Source organism: Passer domesticus, chromosome 25, assembly GCF_036417665.1.
Source record: "Passer domesticus isolate bPasDom1 chromosome 25, bPasDom1.hap1, whole genome shotgun sequence".
NCBI classification, from domain to species: Eukaryota; Metazoa; Chordata; class Aves; order Passeriformes; family Passeridae; genus Passer; species Passer domesticus.
In genome coordinates, this window is record NC_087498.1 from 6,580,659 (window position 1) to 6,595,768 (window position 15,110).

Here is a 15,110-nt window from a genome sequence, read left to right on the forward strand (position 1 = left end):
TTATACAGTCACACAAGAATGATAGGAAAGGAATGATGCAATAAATACAGGAACAAACTCTGTGCTGTTAGTTTGGGTGTTCCTGTTGGGGTGCACAGCCATAGCTGCCTCTGGTTGATTGCGAATTGTGAACAGAAATTGGATTTGGATGTGCTTTCAAAGCTCTTTATTTGAAGTGCTTTCTTTCGAGGATTCCATTTCTGTGTCAGTCTTTAATTTAGGGAGCTCTTTAAGCAAATATAAATGGCTCCAGCCTTTGGAGACAGCTCCATACAGATGTTGGTTGGCGAGTTTCCCTAGTGGAATGCACTGCAGTCTGAATGCATTGAAACTTCTGTTCTTGTAACTGAGGACTCTTTCTGCCTCATGACCTAAACAACATTATTATTTTGCTTACAGCAATCACCTTGTGCCAAACGTGGTTACACAAACATTAAGTTACAGAATTGTGGAATTGTTAAGGTTGGAAAAGACCTTTAAGGTCACCAAGTCCAGCCATCAACCAGCACCGCAAAACCATGTCCTCATTTAAAAAATGTTTTTTGAACACCTCCAGGGATGGTGACTCCAGCAGTTCTCTGGGCAGTCTTAATTGAAGCAACGCAACTGGTGCAAGTTAGTCACTTAATTTAATGGCGTATCAGCCAGACAGTTGTCACAGACATCTGCTGGGGAGCAGTTGTTTGCTGCCCTGTTCTCTAGACTTTGATTCTTGTTCACTGCTGAAATGTTTATTTTGTCATTTATTGTACTTGGAGAAGGTCTAGTAGGTATCTTTGAAGATGGCCATGAGTGATTGTACCATTTGTACCCTCACTACAGCCATGGCCCTGCAGGATTTTCTAAAATCAGATGGTTTAGGTTTTTGAAGTATGTTTGTACATGGCTTATGCTGGAAATCATAGAGTGAAAATGAAGTTACTGTGGATTTGTTGCCCATGATATTTTTCTTGCTTTGAGTAGTTCTCGTTTATTGTATAGAGTAGAGAAAGAAGTTTGCTCTGAAGTTAAAAATAATTGGAAATACAGCTGTGGTGTTCCCTGTGTGGAATGACCTCTCCATAGGTGAGGAAATACTGACACATGCCAGCTAGAGCTGGATTCGTTATACAATTGACCACTGAAAGAGCAAGTTTTCTTTTAATGTTCAGTAAATTCTGATTATGAAAATCAAATTTATCCTTTTAATGAATAGGTTATTTGCCCATTTTTAATCTGCCAATCTCTTGAACGCAGGTGTTCTGAACACTTTATTGCACAAGTATCTCTTGAAAGAAGATCACCATATTGCTGTTACATTGGGGTGGTTGTGTGCATGGCCAGGAGCTGGACTTCATGATCCTTGTTGGTACCTTCCAGCTCAGGATATTCTGTGATTCTGTGAAGGTTTATGTTTTAATAGCTGTTGGTTACCAGCTTCTTTTTCCACATGCTGTCATCCTCCATTGAGACACTTCTGTTGCTAACTACAGATAGATAAGAAGAAGAAATGCTGAGAAACAGATGTTGCAAAACCAAGTTCCCAGCTGTGTGCTAGCAAAATGAATATCATTATGATTAGTTAACAATTCCTTGGCAGGCAGAGGCATACATAAAACAGTAAATACAGCATGCGGAAATAATAATATTAATTTAGGGAAAAAAAGAAGAAATTTCTGAACATTAAACATTGGCAGCATCAGTTCAACCACCTGTGTTCCTGAAGAGCTGACTGTATTGTGGTAAGTTACACCAAGGTCAGCCGAGCTGATTTTAGAACTGGTTTTAGACATGTTTTCCTGCAAACTGATGATGGGGAAGCGCATGGATTTTCAACTTAAGTGCTGCATCAGTAATGAGGAGAAGTCTGTCAGCCTCAGCTGGCTGGGTTTGTTAGAAATTCCAATGACTGTGCCAAATAGTGAGGTGAGTGCCTCTGGCAGCTGTGGCTGTCAGTAGGATCCTGCACCACTCCCAGACATGCATTGGAGCTCATCAGTCAGCACCTCTGGTGTATTTTTGCCAGGCTGGTTGCTGTGACCTGGGTTTCTGCAGGGAAGGGCTGTGGTGGGGTGTGCCAGCACTGCCTGGGCAAGTCCAGCGTGCTTGTGTTTCACTAGAAAGCAGCTGGATCTCAGAGGCTGAGCAGTTCCTCTGTTGCTGGCATCCAGCTCCTCATGTGTACTCCTTGGAGAGAGCACTCTTTCACAGTTAATTGAAAATCCTGGGTTCCATAACTAAAATAAGTCTTATTAAATGAATAGTGATGAAATAATAGGATATCTTGTGCAAACAGAAAGAGAAATTCCTTTCATTTTTTATATTATGTGATGATTAACTGAGCACGTATGGAAATGGTTTTCTCTTACTTGATTACTTAAACAACAGCCTGTGATAAAGATTGTAAACAGAAGCTTCCCTGCAAAATTGGGTTATAATAGAAATGGAGTTCATGCAGTGACACCAGAGGGATTCATAGGTGTGACAGGTCAATGTGGATCAATGTCTCTGCTCTTTGTGGGATGCTGTGCTGCACACTGGTGTGCCCCTGGCTCTTGGGTGTTGCAGTAGACTGAGTAAAGCATCCCCTGGGGTAGAATTGCCATGTGAACTGTGTGAGTCAAGCACTGACATTAGTCATGGCTGATGCACATCTGGAGTTCCAGTGATTTCACTGACTGCCTGTGTTGTGCAGTGAGCTCTGTGGGGGGGATTGTTTTCCAAATCATGAGACGTCCCTAATCAATAGTGCTGTAACACAGCACTTCTGTGGGTTTGATCAGAGGAGTGCTGCCCTGGCACAAATATCTTGGTGATTTCGGGTTCCTGCGAGTCCTTCAGAGTGTGGTGAGTCACAGCAGTGCAATCTGCAGCCTGAAGCATCAGCTGTCCCTTGGGAATGCTGCAGCCCACCCTGCAGCAGTGCTGGGATTTCCCAGGCTCCTTGAAAAGCTGGTTGCAGGAAGATCTAATTCCTTCATAAAGGTTGCATAATGACTCATGTTTGTCGGAGCAGGAATTGCTCCTTTACCCTTGTGCTCAGGGGGCCTCTGTGGTGGTGGGACCTTGGGGGCGTCTCATGGGAAAGTGGCATTGAGAAGCCACTAAAATGCCCTTGGGTGACATTCTTGTATGGGAATGATGTATTACAAAAGGTGTTACACTTGTAGGCAGTGCAAAGCAGCGATGTTCAGGATGGGGCTGGTATTTAAAAACCCAATTTGCTGTTGTGTGAATTAGTTTATAGGTCCAGCTACAACGGTCCACATGCTGTTGCTCACTGACACAGCTAGAGGACACCTCTGCTGGGAACATTTTCTGTTTTCCATGGTGGATGGTCACCCCACAGGTTTGTCTGCTCAAAGGAGAACAGACATGCAGCATCTTTGTCAACAGAGTATCTTTGTCAGACTCCTGGCCTGCCAAACTCGGTACTGAAATAGGTTAGTGGGCCTAGAAATTATGCAGAGTGTAATTGCATATCTTGCTTCCTATTGAAAGCAGACTAAAAATAAACCTGTCTGTGATTTGCATAAATTCTATTCTGATCCGAACACTCAAAAAAGGTCTTGGCATGTGAACACGTACCCTTCTGTTGGGAAAGCAGTGCCAACTCCCAAGTAGATTAAATGGCTTGTGTAACAGGGAGCAGCTGCAAGGACATTTTTCTTTGGGGATGTGATTGAAGCGTGTTATTCTGTAGAGCTGCACGCTGCTTAAGCAATGAGATGCGGTATGTTAGACATACGTCACTGCTGAAACGTGATGCACTCTCTGGACAGACAGAAGGATTAGCAGTTTCTGCCAAAAACTATGACAGGTTAACCTGCACAGGTGCCCTGTGTGCAGTCCCTTGTTGTGGTATGACATGGAATAATATTAAATTGAATTTGCACGTAAGCTGGAGATTTCCGAAGGGAAGCATTAATATTAGAATAGTCTGGGGACTCAAGTAACATTTTGTTCAGTTGGATATGTTAATTGTGCTTTCCAGACCAAATGGGTTTGTTTGCTGTCTCAGTAAAGCATTTTCTCTAGTGTGAATAAATTAAAACCTCACACTGTAAATTTAAGGGAATGAATAGAAGTTTATTTGTGGAAAAGCAAGCCATAGTTAGCCCTAGGAAAATCATCTCCATTGTTCAGGTTACTTGTCTTTGTTTTGGTGCTCCACTTTTCAATTAAGAGTAGACTAAATGATTTATGTGTTACTGTAACCTGTGACAGCTACAGACAACTCATTTCATGGTTGTAAGCCTCTGTATTCGACTTCACAGTACAAGTGTAGCAGCGACAGATACTACTTACCCAAAATAGCCTCTGTAGTGTATTGAGCTGCACAGTGATTAAAACTTAGCAAGGCCTTGAGTGCATAATTAAGAAGTTTTAATAAAGTGCTATTGTTAAAACAATTTTGTGTTTTAATTTTTTTATGTGTCTTTGTATTACAAGTTCTGATTGTTGTTTTGACCTTTTAGAGTGTTGTAACATCTTTTTAACATGTTTGAACCCATTGATTTGTTGCCGTACCAGCTCCATCACTTGCATGGTGGTTTGAGTAGATCATGATCAGGAAATGGCCTCGCATTACACTGGGGGCAGGGTTTATATTAGGTGTTGGGACATTATTTTTTATGGGAAGGGTTGTAAAGCTTTGGAACAGGCTGCCCAGGGAAGTGGTGGAGTCACTATCCCTGAAAGCCTTCTAGGAAACATCATGTCGATGTGGCACTTGAGGGCATAGTTTAGTGGTGAACATAGTGGGTGCTGGTTGATGGTTGGACTTGATGACGTTAAGAGTTCTTTTCCAACCTTGACAATTCCATGTTATGTTCTGGTCAGTGTATTTGATTCATCTGCTGTTGTGGTGTCAAAAGCCTGTTTTCTCTTGTGCTTTATGTTCCTTTGTCACTTCGAGAGTCATAATTAGATCTTGCGAATCACATTTGGTTTTTGTGAGTGGTCTCAAGCTCCCAGGCTGGGTTCAGTGATTTTTCCATGCATCCCTGTAAATCGTTTTCTCTGTCTCAAACCTGACAGTAGCAGAGGCTCACAGGGTGCAGTTTATCTGGATTCTTGTTCTTTACCATCACTGTCAATGCATCTGACTTGAAATGGAAATCATGGGCCAGTTTACCCCATTTTTGAAAATACAGTAAATCTTTATAAATAGGCAAAACATTGTTAATCTGTTCAGTGTTTTTTCACTTCTTAAGAAAATATCAAATTAAAGGGAAGAAAGTCTCCGTATATAATAAAAAAGGTCAAACTTCCCCTTTGTAAAGTTCTTTTGCATTTTTCTTCCCTGCTGTTAAGTTGAAGGAAATAGTTATGTTTGCATTTTATTTGAAACCCGTTCATTACTTTAAATTACTTGAGTTCTGTGTATATCCTTCAGTGTCTGATCTTGTATCAGAAACAGCTGCACAGACCTTTGAGCCTTGCTGTTCTCCTATTTAATAATAGACTATTAAAATACTTGGCATTATCAGAGTAAACCCTGGTCACTGGTATTTCTCCTGACTGTATTCCCATGGTTAATGGATTTTTGTGTGTGTGTGATGTATTACTGTAATAATATCTAATGGTAGTGTGTGTGAAGCTGGAGTCTGAAAGTTGGAACTACTTTACTAAAAATCATTTTCATTTAAAAAATCCTTAAGGTTGTAGGCAATTCATTAGGCTGTGCAAGATTTTTTGCTGCCAGTGCAGGGCATAAAACCAACTTAAAATCCTGCCTTTCTGTGAAAATCATGCACAGGCTGAGAGTGTTACAGATGTAACAAGATACAGAGAAGAAAAGTAGAGGTCAGTGCTAGAGATGTGTAACTGAGTAGTATTGCTGCCCTACATAGGGATTTCCAAATGCTGCTGGTCTCAATTTCCTACTTTTTCCTTAGTTCTGAAGTGGTGAATGACCCCACCCTGCCATGTGGTGGCTGGGGATGCCCTGCAGAGATATGGCTGTGTCCCAGGAGCAGATGGAAGGGAAGGGGCAGGCATCTGCCCGGAGCTCTGCTGGTGCTCTCCCTGCTTAGAATGTGTTCTGACATGTGAGCTGAGTGCTTGTGTGTTTAGGTGATTTTAAAGAAAAGCTGTTTGTTGCTGCTTGTGCTTTGACCAGAGCTGCCCTCTGTGGGTGCAGGAGAGTGTCCCCCCACCCTGCCCATGGATACACTGGGGCAGGCAGGGAAATGAGCTCACGGTAGGTGGCAAAAGGTTAAGAACCTCTTGGTTTTGCAGTGCTGGATCACAGAATCCCAGAATGGTTCAGGTTGAAAGGGACCTTAAGGATCGTCTCATTACATAGGCAGGGACACCTTCCACTAGACAGGGTTGCTCCACGCCCAGTCTAACCTGACCTTGAACACTTTCAGTGACAGGGCAGCCACAGCTTCTCTGGAGAACCTGTGCTTAAGGCCTCAGCACCCTCACGGGGAGGAATTCCTTCCCTCTGGCGGTGGGAAGCCATTTGCCCTTGTCCTGCACTTCAGGCTTATTCTTCACTTCCAAGCTTCAGTGGTTCTGGTACATCTGTGAACAATAGCAAGTGTTAACTGGGTACCAAGTGCTATTTTCATACACCGCCCAAATGGCACTGACAGCTCTAGCTAGATTTTTTTTTCATGGCAGATCAGGAACCCACCCATAGATACTCACGCTCTAGAGCCTTCTGTTACGGTTGACTTTTTCTATACAGATGGAACTAAAATCCAGGAGGATTGCATCCAAGCTCCCACTGTTTACATTTCACATGTCCCTCTCAGCTCCAGGTGTATTTTGAAATAAACAGTGCGTGACTTGCCACTCCTTTTTGTTTCTCAAATACGTTTTGGTGACATGCCTTTCAAAGGATACTTTAGTTATCTTCAGAACTTGAAATGCTTTAATGATAGAATTTCATGAGCAAACACAATCATATTAGTTTTCCACTGGTTTACTTAGAGTGGCTAGGATTATTGGGAGGATCTTTACAACCCTGTAAGATTTCAAGGAAACAGCACAGAATGCTGGAATATTCAAGAATGTGGAATGAGAAACTTTGTCTCTCTGAATTGGTCACCGCCTCAACTGAGGATGTGTAGGCATTATTCTGTGAAGGCCAGTGTTGAATACCTCTTAGTTTTTCGTAATGAGTGATCTAAATCCGGAGGCCTAAAAAGTCAAAATTCATAGTTATTGGTGGTTCTGGAGTCGATTTTCTTACTGACAAAAGTAAGAAAATCCCCGAAGTCAACTGGGTTGTACATTCTGTGATGGACTTTGTGGTATAACCTTATTTCCTTAATCTTGATAAACAGGTTTTCATTTCTTTCACTAGTATTGTAAACACCCTGTCAGTATATTGAGCAGTCTGGTAAATGCTTTATTAATACTGTAATGAGCAGAAATTACCCTGAGTCCATAAAGGGGCCAGGATCTCTTTTCCCACATGGGTCACTGGTCCAGGCATGGTTGTCACCTCACCTCCCAAAGTGGCCTGGATTTTCTTAGGGAACTCCTCTTTTCCACAGGCCGAGTCCCAACTTGGATTCCTACCTTCATTACCTGGGAGGAAGACTGGGAGGTGTTCAGTGTGAGCATGCCATGGAGCCCTTGGTGGCTTGGGACACAAGCTGCCAGGCATTGCTGCTAGTCTCAGCCTTTCTCCTCAAAAATCCCAGGGCTGTGGGCCCCCTTTCCTGAAGAAAAAGCATGCTTCTGCACAGGAATCCATCTGTGCTTCTAACCCACAAAATGAGGAAGCACCTGCTGACTGGGTTGGACATTCTCAAAATGATCTAGTCTCTTTTCTGTGTTAGTTGTAATAATTTGAACCTCCCACCTTCTCCTTGTGCTGAGAGTGTAGGTGTGTATTTGCCAGGTCACAGTGTCACTTGCAGGTGAAGGATGGCAGGTACTGACAGCTGTGTCACCACTGGATCTTTCCAGCCTCTCCATATTTCATGAATACAGTGATTCTCTTGCATGCTTGGAAATCATTCATTGTCCTCATTGAATGCATGTGTTCAGATGTGGAACTTATATGAAATCATCGTATGTTAATAGTTCCTGGGGAATATAATAAAGCTAATGTATTGCACGCTAATTCTAGCTTGGTTTTCCTAACACTGCATCCCTGGTTTGTGGAGCTGAACATTTCTTTTGCTCAGTCACATCAAAAATTGCTTAATCTCAGTGGGTGTATTGACAGTCCAGTTTAATTAAACAGTAACTGTTTTCTACTTGATGAGCCTTGAGAATTCCTGTTTTAGTTAGGCTGTGAGTGAAGCCATGGAGCTGCTTTATAGCTCTTAACATGTGTTTCACTGGAGTTTTCATAGTCGGTGGCCTATGGCTGCCACAGCTTATGTAACCCATCATAGAGCTAAGCGGAGCTGTTGGATATTCTGGGATTCTGTTCACAGTGTGGAATTCTGAATGTATGTGGTGATACTCTGGTTACATTTCTCCTCTGCTATGTTCTAAGAAAACAAAATTGCATTGCAGTATGTAATATCTGCAATTTTCACCCTGTGCTGTTCAAACTCCCCTGGGGAGGGGAGTGAGGAGACTTGGGGGGTGGAATTAAGGGGATCAGCAGGAGATGGCAGCAGATCACTGCGGGCTGGGCCGGGAGAGCTCCTCCCTGCCCGGTCCTCGAACTGTGGGGGCTGTTTTTTGGTGCATGAGAGGCTGGACATGCCCTGGCTACATGCACTGGGACCCAGAAACCAGCCATAGCCCCAACCCCCTTTCTCCCCTTAATTTGTCTCCCTAACTCACAATGCTCTGTATTATTGCAGTGGCGCTTGAGCCTTTTTTTTTTCCTGCAGTCACTTAGTTCTCCTCCCCCAACTCCAGTGTGCATATCCTCATCTAAACAGGTTATTTTGGTTAATTTAAATTAAAACTGAAAACAAGAGGCTTGTGCCTGTTCATCTGGCAGAACCTGAGTGGTATAAAGTATATAATTCCTCTTGACTGGTCCCTTTGTTGCCCGTGTTATCCTTTAGAAGTGGCTCAGCAGCACAGCAAACACCAACCCATCATTTATCAGGTCATTTTGGAGAGGCTGGTACATGAGGTTTTCTTAAAAGCCTGCGTGAAGCAATGTAAAAGAAGCATGTTCAGCTCCTGGCAGGAAAATAATCTGACTTTTGCCAGAGGTTGCCTAAAGCATCCTTACTATTACTTTATTTTTCTGCTTTCTAATGCACACCATTCTCTATGTGAATTTCTGTAACTTTTTCCTCTGCCCACTATTTTGTTTGACTCTTCTCTGTTTTCCCTAGGCAATCCTGTCAGTCTTCAATTTAGTCATCTTGGTCTCACAGTATAGTGTAGTCTCTAAGCTTTTAATATTAAAATTAACCCCTCAATATTGGCGTATCCTTAGTAGCAGCCTTGCCTTTATTTTGTCTTTAAACTGAGTTGATATTTATTGAAAAGGGTTTATAAGCTTTTAAAATTTTAAACATGAAGAGGGAAAGATCAGTGGGTAAATAAAGTCTGTAATTCTACACCCAGAACAGATTCTCACATATTGTCTGATTTTTCCAATGTGCAGTACTCTGAAAGTAGCTGATGAACAGATCCATCTGCCTCAGCAAAATGCAAGTGTATTGATCTGCCTAAGTGAAATATGCTGCGATTGCTGAAGTACATATCTGGCTTTGACAAGGAAATGAATGGACCATTTTAGCAGCAAAATTTTTTTTTAATGTTGAGGAACTATCTTGTCTACAAAGAATAAAGTAATTTGTACTAACAAATGGAAAATACTTTTCTTTCTGGAGATTACCCCATTTGTTTCTGTATTCCATGACATGTTGTGCTCATTATGCTGCAGGAAGCAAATCCAAAGTTTTATGAGGAACAGTTCATGCTGGTAAAGCAGGGAATTGAGGTATGGACTGTGGAGTTGCTGTGACTTCCTAGGAAGGGTTTGGGTGGAGAACTGCATTAGTGGGAATTGCTGTTGCTTGTGTGACTGCTGGACAGCCACAAGGACAATGCTGAGGTGGTGTCCTAATACTGCAAAATTTTTTTTGTGTGTTTGGAAGTAATTTTTGAATAAATGACGCTGTTAAAGGAGGTGAGAAGTTGACTTCATTTGGAGTTCAGGATTTGTGTTCAGCACAGGATCTGCTGCTTGTTCAGAGGGTGTGCTGGGCTTATTCTCTCCTTATCTGAGAGTTTAAGGTGATTTTGTGTGTTTTGCTTAATCTGTGGACATCACTGACCTCACTGAAGGGCTGATAGGTAGTCTTGGTTCCACTTTGAAATTCTCATCAAGACACAGTTTTGTTTGGAGGGAAGAGGGTGCGGATTGAAATTCAGTTTGTTGTTGGTGAGTGGTGGTTGCTGAGGTCATGTTCAGGAGTTGAGAACAAGATGTGGAATGCCCTCACCTTGACTAAAAGGGAAGGGAAAGTATAAACTTGCCACAACCAAAACATGCAGCCAGTTTTGCAGAAGTGACACATGTTGGGAAAACTTGGTTAGTCGTGGGAGGGTTTTGATGGTTTGGGATTTTTTCCAAATTTGACATATACGTAAGTACAATAATTGATTGAAGATGTAGGTGAATGGGCCTTGTATGAGGACTGCTGTGGGGGTCTGTGATCTGTTTGAGGTGGTCTCCTCAGCAACTTTGAGCTCACAGGCTTCAAAGGCTCCTATCAGCAATGCTTCTGAGGCAGGTTTATGCATTTCATAACCTGTTGGTGATGTAATTTTACAGGAGCAGTTGTCTGTTCCAGCCTTTTTCCCTGCTGTTGTGCTACACCAGTATCCATCTGCTGCTGCCCATCTCCTGCTCTAGGTTTGGAGACAAAGGTTGAGCTTTTTCCCTAAAGCCCTGAGTGTTCTGCTGTAGTACGTAACTTAAATTTACCAAGGTCACTGAACCCTATTTACTGTGTTTTCTGGAAGGCTGACAGGGTACAAAAGATTGGTTTGTACCCTCCTGTCTGAAGGATGAGGCAGTAATACAAGAACTCAGTTATTTGTGTGCTGGAGGGCCATGGTTCTCCAGTGATTTGACAGATTCACTAATGATACCTGACAGAAGTATTGCAAAGGAATAATTGTAAAAAAAACCAACTATTACACAATGTTTTTAAAAAGGAAATATTTTCTTTTTATTATTTGAAGAATGCAAGCTCCCATGTAACAAAATATTGAAGTCAGGTGACTGGTGAGAAGGTGTAAATTGAATGGAAACTACTTCAAAATACAGTGAAATAGTTTCTTGTCTGTAGAGACTTTGAATTTTGGTAATAGGTTTTGTATTTTAATACTTTATATTGATTTTCAAACAATTCCAGAATATTGTCACTGTCTTGTTCGGAAGATGAGGGGGAATGGTTGTTAGTCACCTCTGCTTAAAACCACTGTGCCAGAAGAAATTCTTCCCTGTGATGGTGGTGAGGCCCTGGCACAGGGTGCCCAGAGAAGCTGTGGCTGCCCCATCTCTGGCAGCATTCAAGGCCAAGGTTGGATGGGGCTTGAAGCAGCCTGGGATAGTCGAAGGTGTCCCTGCCCATGGTAAGGGGTGAAACATGATGAGCTTTAAGGTTCCTTTCTGACACAAACCATTCTGGGATTCTGTGATTTGATAGCACAAAATGGTATTTTCCATCAAGGCTGTTGTATTTAAAACAACACAACTCTTCCAATTCCATGCTTTCTCTGAAACTTCCATAGCAGTGAAACACAATTCTTATTGTGAGATCCCACTTTACAAATTATTCTAAATTTTTTTTTTTTTTTTTTTTTTTTTTTTTTTTTTTTTTTTTTTTTTTGTAAGGAAAAGTCATCAACAAGGACTTGCGCCACTACCTGAGCCTTCAGTTCCAGAAGGGCTCGATAGACCACAAACTGCAGCAAGTGATCAGAGACAATCTCTATTTGAGAACCATCCCTTGTAAGTATGTAAAGATCAGCCTCATTTCATCTGTTCCTGCTAACTCCCACGTAATTTGTGAGTTTGAAATGCCCTCTCTCTTAATATGATTTAGTTTTACCTTGTAGTGGAGACTTCTGGCTTTGCAACAGTAGCTTTGCATCTGAAGTTGATATGAATTGGTGCAGCCAGTATGGACTGAAAACCGGCAAAAACTTGAGAATTCAAAGTTCAGATTGTTTCAGTAATATCTGTGTGTTGCTCTTCACAAGTTTGTCAGTAGTTGTTAGAGTGATCCCAGCCACCACAAGAAATAAATCTTTCTCAGCATGATCAAGCCGTGCCAAAACATCCTGAATTTAGTCAATGTGTTGTGGTTTTTTCTTCACAAAGAACAAACTGAGACCTTGAGTGTCAAGTGCATTTGGCAGAGCAGGGCAGTTGCCAGGAGGGTGGGAGGAGGGGTTGGGTGCAGAAGGGGTGACAGTGGCAGAATGTACAGGCAGATCTTTTGCTCATCCTGAGAAGACTGATTAAAGAGGCTCATCGTTGGCTGTTTAAATATTCATTGCACTAACGTTTTTGTATCTACAGGAATTCCGCTGTCTTCTTTCTGAGCACACCTGACAGTTTGTGGCTTTCTTAAACTGCATTTCACTATTACTAGCTTTTATTTACTGGTTCTTTTTCATGCTGCTGCCTGAAAAAAATGATACATGCTTTTAAAATGCTATTAGGTTGTAGGCAGTAATGAATAGTAATGAATCAGTCAGGAGAGCTTTAATTAAGCTGTTGTAACTATGGGAGGCCTGTTTTCATATACAAAACACTTTGAGAACCTCTGCATTAACACAGCAATTTACTGATGAAGTTTACTTACAGCCAGGAGTTGGAGTGTGGTTGAATTACTGAATTGTAGGTTAAAAAATAAATTCTGTGCTGAGTTATGGATTTGGTGGGCCAAAAATCAAATGTGCTTAGTCATGATGACCTCATTGAAAATTAGAGAGTTGATGCTGGTGGAAATAGGGAAAGATGCAGCCTCCTACAGCTGGGTTAAAATAAAATACCACAGCTGTTCCCAGAATCCCAGACTGGGATTGCGTGGCCCAGGTGTTGTCAGCTGCCACAAATGTTGTTTTTGGTTCAATGACCATAAGAAAAAATTCTCTTTTAATTGCCACCTCACCTAGCTGCTTCTCTCCTCCTCCCCCCAATACCAGAAGTGTTGTTCCTGTGTAAAGTGAACAATAATGTATAAAAACTGGCTCAGTTTTTATACATTATTGTTCCCTTGCTCACCAGTTGTTTTAACTCTTACTGGAGCGACATCATCTTTGTATAAAGATTTGAAAATACATTGTTTTTACTGAACTGTACAGCAGGCGGCATTTGGCAACAAACAGCACTTAAGTGTCTTATAAGAGTGTTTTCTTTGTCTTTGCAGGCACTACAAGGGCTCCCAGAGATGGGGAGGTCCCTGGGGTAGACTATAATTTCATTCCTGTTGAGCAGTTTAAAGCATTGGAAGAAAGTGGAGCCTTACTAGAAAGTGGAACATATGATGGTATGTCAGTGATGTTTAATGGAATGGGAATAAGGACCCAGTACTTGTGTCCAGGATCTTAGTCCAAGGGTAGCTCCTTGTGGTACCAGTTTTCTTGCTTACTTGATGGTCATGACAGGAGTAGAGAGACAATAGTCTATTTTTAGGTTACTGTGAAGAGGAGGAGCGATCTTGTTTTAAAGCTTTCTCATAATCTGCAGATTGTCCTTTCAGCCACTCTTAATCCCACCAGATTATTTTCACTGCTGCATTTTTGGGCAGCATTCTAAAAAGGTTTGTCTGTGCCTGTTAAAAATATAAGAGAATTTAGTCAATTTTGTGTACATGTCAGAGAACAGTGCCATGTTCTTCTCTCAGATGTGCATCAAGAGACACAACGCAAGAGAAATTCTGTCCCAGCAGGGAATCAAAAGCATTTTTCAGTGAAAAGCTGAACAACACTAGACCAGATTGTCCAAATCTGTATGAAAGTTGGTTTTGTTAATTGTGGTGAGGAAAAACATGGTAATGAAGATGGTGAAAAAAAGAAGAAAATATATCAAAAGTAGACAATCCTGTGAAAGGCTCTGTGCCTCTTGTTTTCCTTATCCCACACTATCTGTTCATATTGTCCAGTCTGTGGAAATCTCCTAAGCAAATTTAGGCTAAACTAGTAGTTTCTTTTTTTTTTTATTCCTGAGCTGCACTGTATCTGGCTCTCCTCTCTCTGAGCCTTGCCCTTGCTTGATATTTGCAGAAGGGTTTTCCTTCTATATGTATTTACATGGTCAAAACCATATCCAGGCTCCAAAAGTTAGCCCAGCAGGAATTCTGGGAAGCTTCCTTGCTTTGTGCTCAATTCCCTAATAAAAATCATATGAGCAGTCAGGAGAAAGGTCAGTTGCTGAAATTCTTTTCCAGAAAACAGCAGATCATTCGTTTGTATTTTAGATTAAAATATTGAAGGAAAAAATTGTTCCTTTTTCTGAAGTAAAAATATCAACATATTGATATGAAGGTGTTGATATTAAGCCATATCAACATCTTTGTTTTGCTAGTGTATTGTCAGTAGAAAATTGCAAGTTACTTGTTAACTGGTTTTATGGAAATAAATACCTCATGTCTCCATAAAATTAATTTGCTTTTTGACTTCAGTATTTCTGTTGCTCTAAATCCATCTTTTTCTTTAGAAAACTTATAGCAGGATAAAAGTTTTCAGGTAACCTCTTGTTTTCTGACAACTAGTGCTGCATTAGCAAGAAGTCATTGTATGAATAAATAGGCTTTGACTGTTGATTGGGCTTTGGTAGTGCTGATGTCTTCTTTGAGGCTTAAAAATTTCATCAAAATACGTTTGCGTGGGCACTAAACTGGTAACAGCCACTGCTAGAACCTTCAGCAGTATCAGTGCTTCAGTGACCCTGATTTCTGTCTCATTTTCAGGTAATTTTTATGGTACTCCAAAGCCTCCAGCAGAGCCCAGCCCCTTTCAGCCAGATCCAGTGGATCAAGTTCTTTTTGACAATGATTTTGATACTGAATCGCAGAGGAAAAGAACCACATCTGTCAGCAAAATGCAAAGGATGGAAAGTTCTCTCCCTGAAGAGGAGGAAGAGGAGGAAAAGGAAGCAGTTAATGGCAGCGGAGGGATAGGTTGGTTGACAAGGGGAGAAATTCCCTGGAGTATTGTATGAA

At 41.5% G+C, this 15,110-nt stretch overlaps 1 protein-coding gene across 7 annotated transcripts in view; it reads left to right on the forward strand.

Annotated features, from left to right (window-relative positions):
• Positions 1-15,110, forward strand: part of MAGI3 (membrane associated guanylate kinase, WW and PDZ domain containing 3) — a 53,220-nt gene that overhangs the window by 10,738 nt on the left and 27,372 nt on the right. For all 7 annotated transcript variants that reach the window (XM_064399313.1, XM_064399307.1, XM_064399308.1 and 4 more), the window contains 3 exons: positions 11,774-11,890; positions 13,317-13,436; positions 14,859-15,068. In XM_064399313.1, the coding sequence (XP_064255383.1) occupies positions 14,990-15,068 (79 nt within the window). In that variant the 5' untranslated portion in view covers positions 11,774-11,890; positions 13,317-13,436; positions 14,859-14,989. The remainder of the gene's footprint in view (positions 1-11,773; positions 11,891-13,316; positions 13,437-14,858; positions 15,069-15,110) is intronic.